We start from the raw sequence: 5,288 nt of genomic DNA, 5'->3' as shown, positions 1-5,288 counted from the left end.
CGTTCTATAATATTTATAAGGTGATTGTTCGTCTATATTAAAAGAGTGTGTGTTCTCTTTAGAAACACAGTAAGTGGTTATATACCATAAAATATCATAGTGAAATTCTTTTCCACGTAAATCTTGGTGTTCGGTTTTATACTTTATTTTCATATTTATATCTCAAATTATCAGTACGTGGGACCAACAATAATTAGGGCTTTTCGTAGACAAAAATAAAATAAAATAAATCTTGCAAATTCATTTCTAAACATCAAGGTAGACAAAAATAAAATCAAATAAATCTCTCAAAAACTTTGAATATATAAAAAGAAGAGTATAAACAGGAAAAATAATCAATTAAATTTACACTATGAAGCTGTTTGTTTTGCTTCTTTATCAGTTGCAGGAGCTGTCCAGTATTGTTTAGTAGCAATCAAAAGCTTCTCCCTAACATGAGGACCACCTTCATGATCAGTCATTCTGCTGTCCCATTGAAGTCCATCTACTACACTCTTGACATTCACTAGAACATCGACATCGTCCCGTATGATCACGCTACCTTGTGGTCGTAAAATCCTATCCATTTCTAATAGAATATCTTCGATTTCACATCTGGAAAACAAAGGGTCGATGCTCGATTACTTCGTGTTTTATACGTAATGTGTAACATTATATGTACAAGTTGTTAGATTTTACCTATCCTTGTATAGTGTGAATATTGACTCGGCATGTATGAAATCATATGTTCTTGGATAAGTTGACATAGCTTCACACCTGCAAAAATGATCGATTAGATCTGTTAGACGCATTTCTCAAATGCGATGGAGTCTGATAAGGAGCCGAATGATAACTATATACAACTCTGTTGGAGGGTGATATGTTTAAAATTTCACCGTTGGCTATAATCAGACAACCAATGGCTGGTCGAGTGGAGAGGAGAGGAGAGGAGAGGAGAACAGCCCATTCATATGAAAATCATTTCAGTTTAATCATTAATGTATCCCCCTTCTCTCGAGTTCTTGGGTACCCTTACCAACATCTTCTTGAAGGTGTCTCACCGCTCATTCCATTTTGGAGTTATCGGGGATTTGATTTATTTTCCTACTTTTAGCTCTTTGCGCCTTGCAAAATGTTTGTATGTAGTGAGATAACGGGGAGAGAAGCGTACCAGCTCTGATAAGTTCCGATCAATCCACGTTCATAGATAACTCCGAGGGTGTTCACATCAGCCTCGACTGGGACGACATTCATAACCCATGCGGGATCATCAATCAATGCAGCTGCAAAGCCTCCTAAATATGCATTCATATCAAGCAAGTTTCTGTACCTTCCTGGCTCCGCCAACTGATGGTCTACGGCCTTGTAATGCGACACTCTCTTCTTCCAAAGTTCGGTGTCTTTGGCAAAAAATTCTCCAGTGACCCCCTTTATACTTCCACTTAGGATTCTTGGTGGGACAGTGGTTAATCTTTCCGGCCAATTAGCTAGTTGGCCACCAGATGTTTCTGTGAGGTCGGATACTTCGGGTAAGGGAGTCAAACAGGATTCCATCTTAGTGTACCTGCATTAGTGCAAAGCTAAATCCAGAAAACGCACTGAAGAATCTTGAACTTATATGAGATATTTTCATTGTAATTACCAAGCTTTATCTGGATCTTGATCCTGGCAAAAGGGAGGCTTCCTAAAGACTTTCCTATTCAATTTACAGTGGATATGATTAGTCGCCTTCTGCCAAATAGCAAGATCATTTTTCTGCACCAATTTCTTCCAACAAAGGCTTCTTGCCACACTCTCAATCCCATTTTGCTCTTCATTCAGGCTTTCTCTAGTTCTATTCCAACCCTTCCAGTGATTCTCCCAATTAACTGGCGGGCCCGAGAGGATCCAATATCCACCAGGACGTAAAATCCGGTCCACTTCAGTCAAGTATAGTCCATCTGATGTAACAGTTCGTTAATGCGAAGTAACAATAAAAAATTTCATAAAATGATGAATGAAAGAGTTTTTCATATCAAGAAAAGGTTATATACCATATCGACCCCACGGGATTAGGCACCGGGAACAATGTGCGATGTCGAAAGCTCGAGAAGGATAGGGGAGCTTCTCGGTGGCCAAAATTCCAATCAGAGCTGGAACTCCACGTTCGAGGGCGAATTGGACTTGTGCTTCATGGGTATCTTTTGGCGCGAAAGAGATGGGTAAAATGTTTCTTGAGAGCAAATAAGCACCCCAACTAGCAACCTAAAAATGTAATGGAAAAATGTACAAAAAGATATTCGTATGTAAGATTATGATACATGGCATCAATAACTTTAATTAAAATTTTATTAATTCGTCCATCTAACTAGTTTAGGACTGAGAATTGAACAAATACGATGATTTAAAGGACTAATCACATGGTTTCAAACATTAAAAATCAACCAAAGGCCAGCATCACAACAAAAGAACGAGGTCTCGAGTTCAAAACGTCAGTTGTATTCCTCCTACCCAAAATATATATATTAACAATCATCTAACAAGCCTGATGTCGATAACATCGAGGGTTTAGTGTCAATAGGGTATTAAAACGATTACGATGATGATTAATTAATTAGGTAAAACATATATGTGTCTCCACGGACCTAATTATCAGAGGAAAATATAAGATCGTACCATGAAAAGCGCAATCACTCAATAAAATCAATCTGAATTTGGCACTGAACAAAAAAAATTTCCCAGATGATCAAAATTCAAGATTACTTCATTCACTTGTGCAATTCAAATTGCTTCAACTGAAAAAATTAATGACAATACAAATAAAAATTAAGATAGAGAAAATGCTTTATTCGTTTGCACTCGTAGTTTTTTCAATAAAATTATGTTCTTGGAGTATAAATCAAGAACACGTAAACCTTTAATTGATTTGGCTTCTCCTCTACTATTTACTTTCTCTCTTTTTTGTTAATTTGAACATAAAATTTGAGTGTCTGGTGGGTAAATCCACCAAACTTCACCAACTGGGGTCAGTTCAAAACTTTTAATTAATCAACCACTTAAAAATATAGAGCAAAAAAATCACTTATATTATATATAAAACATTTTCTGATATCAAAGGTCAGCATCCTTGCAATTATATATAAATGTGATATCATAAAATCAAATTCAATGATAATTGAAAAACCGTCCTAATCTCCTTTTCATACTATGTGAACTAAAGAACATCTCGAAAGAGTATAACTCAAATCTTTTAAAATACGACACAAATTAACAAGTAGACCAAACCTTTGAAGCCAAACAAGAAGATATAATATTTAAACATGAACGATTATTCGATATATGGATGAAACAGACTTGTAGACATGAAAAAAATTAGCAAAAGTCAAAGGTCAGCATCCTTGCAATTATATTTAAGTACTCACTACTCACTAGTGTGGTGACTACCAATTCAATACGCGACCATTGCAAGTCTATCTCTTCCTTGTTTAGCAAGTGTGAGATGACTCAACTGAGATTTACGGTCAGAAATTTCTTCTAATCATAATATTCGAATCCAAAAACAAATGCCAGCATTTACTTGGTACTTGTCAAGAATTGGTTCAAGAAAAGTTTGAGAAATTAAATACTAAAAAATGGATAAAGATATAAATGAATAATTTCAAGAAATATAAAAGTACCCCACAGCCAGTATCAATCGCCGTCCTGATGGAGCCATCCTTTAGATTAATGAGCTTGCCGATGTCATCAATGTAAGCATCAGCGCCACGTGGAAACATAGTCCCGCCACCGGGGAATTTGAACCGATCACCCTCGAATCGGACCCAATTCTGGCCCGCTTTCTCCACCGTCAGGTGCTTATGCGGCACGTTGGCATACCACACCGTATCCCTACTCTGTGGCCACCGGAACGGCGTCGTGTACCCATGAGGCGCTGGGATTCTACAGTGGAGCAGCTCGTTCTTATCGGGGCAATGCCTTTCCCTATAAACAAGCATCTCCCTTTCGAACTTCAATGATCTCGCAGCATCCTGGCACGGAGTGTACTCGGACAATTCAGCTTTGCACGGAGGGATGTGGACGGCACGCGCCTCCGGAGAGAGTGGAACGAGGATCTCCGCTCTGTGGTGGGCGGTGAAGTCGAGGGTGATTATATTTGTTTCGGTCGGGTTCTTGGTCAATTGGTCGTTTGTGCATGGAAGGGTGGGGAGGAGGGTGGCGGAGGTGATCCCCCCGCGGCCGTGTTTCCAGATTCCGACGACGTAGGAGACGGAGAAAAGAACGACGATTATAGCCATATAAAAGAGATTTGTTTTCTTCGTTTTGGTGGAAAGGCAGTGTGTTAAGTTGCCACAGATCGCCATTTTTCTCACCAGCCGTTCCCACCCGAGTATTGGATGAAATTGCGGAGAAGATATAGCCAAAGAGTTTTATGGAAAGTGAAGTCAAATTCAAAGAGATGACAAATTAGGTGGTAGACGGATGGTTTGGGGTGGTAACACGCGCCGCCTTTGCCTCGTTAAAGAATAGGCTCCTTTCTTATGGTAAGAATGCCGGATTAACAGGGTCGTGCCTTAAATATTACCTTTGCTGGATATATACGACCTATTCCGGGTTTAACATTTTTAAAAGAGAATATTGTACCTGGATTTTGCATTAAACTACAATGGGGTGTATATTTATTGTATTATGTTGACCAAATTTTGTCAAAATCCACGCGTTGTGTTTATTATTATTATTTTAATTTGATTAAATAATACTAAACAATTAATATGAAATTATTTTTAATTTAGAAGAGTTGTTCGATTTAAAAGAGAAGTTTTGTGTAGATTTTTTTCTATGTAAAATATGACAAAAACTTGTGTGAGACGATCTCACGAGTCATATTTTGTGAGACGGATCTCTTATTTGGGTCATCCACGAAAAAGTATTACTTTTTATGCTAATAGTATTACTTTTTAATGTGAATATCGGTAGGAATTGACCCGTCTCATAGATAAAGATTCGTGAAACCGTCTCACAAGATACCTATTCGTAAAATATAGAGTGACTTGAGAAGATTTTTAGTGTGTTAAGAAGATAATTATGTAATTAAATATTTTGATGCGTATATATTGGATTTTTTTCTAACAAGTTTTCTTAATCATTTTTCTTTAATTACAAGTTGAAAACAAATATGACATAGTTTTGATAGTAACTCAGGCCCAGGGTCGTTTTTTCCGAACATATTTAGTATATTTAATTTAATTTTTTATATACATAATAAAAAATATTCAACTTAGCTCGTACTGAAAAATATTATTTAGTTTTTTATTTTTTTAGTGTAGCTGGTA

The 5,288-nt window shown here is 37.1% G+C and overlaps 1 protein-coding gene across 1 annotated transcript; it reads right to left on the bottom strand.

Annotated features, from left to right (window-relative positions):
* Window positions 1–276: 276 nt before the first annotated feature.
* On the bottom strand, window positions 277–4,419 carry LOC142527720 (putative methyltransferase PMT15). The gene is made up of 6 exons (XM_075632622.1): window positions 3,636–4,419; window positions 2,013–2,223; window positions 1,622–1,919; window positions 1,151–1,543; window positions 679–756; window positions 277–594 (listed from the first exon to the last, which is right to left on the bottom strand). Exons 1-6 carry the CDS (start codon window positions 4,317–4,319, stop codon window positions 351–353), a joined length of 1,908 nt encoding a protein of 635 aa, XP_075488737.1. The 5' UTR covers window positions 4,320–4,419; the 3' UTR covers window positions 277–350.
* Between the last annotated feature and the right edge of the window lie 869 nt (window positions 4,420–5,288).

This window comes from Primulina tabacum, chromosome 15 (genome assembly GCF_025594145.1).
Source record: "Primulina tabacum isolate GXHZ01 chromosome 15, ASM2559414v2, whole genome shotgun sequence".
NCBI classification, from domain to species: Eukaryota; Viridiplantae; Streptophyta; class Magnoliopsida; order Lamiales; family Gesneriaceae; genus Primulina; species Primulina tabacum.
The sequence above is the reverse complement of the archived record's forward strand: the minus strand, read 5'-3'. Positions and strand labels throughout refer to the sequence as shown.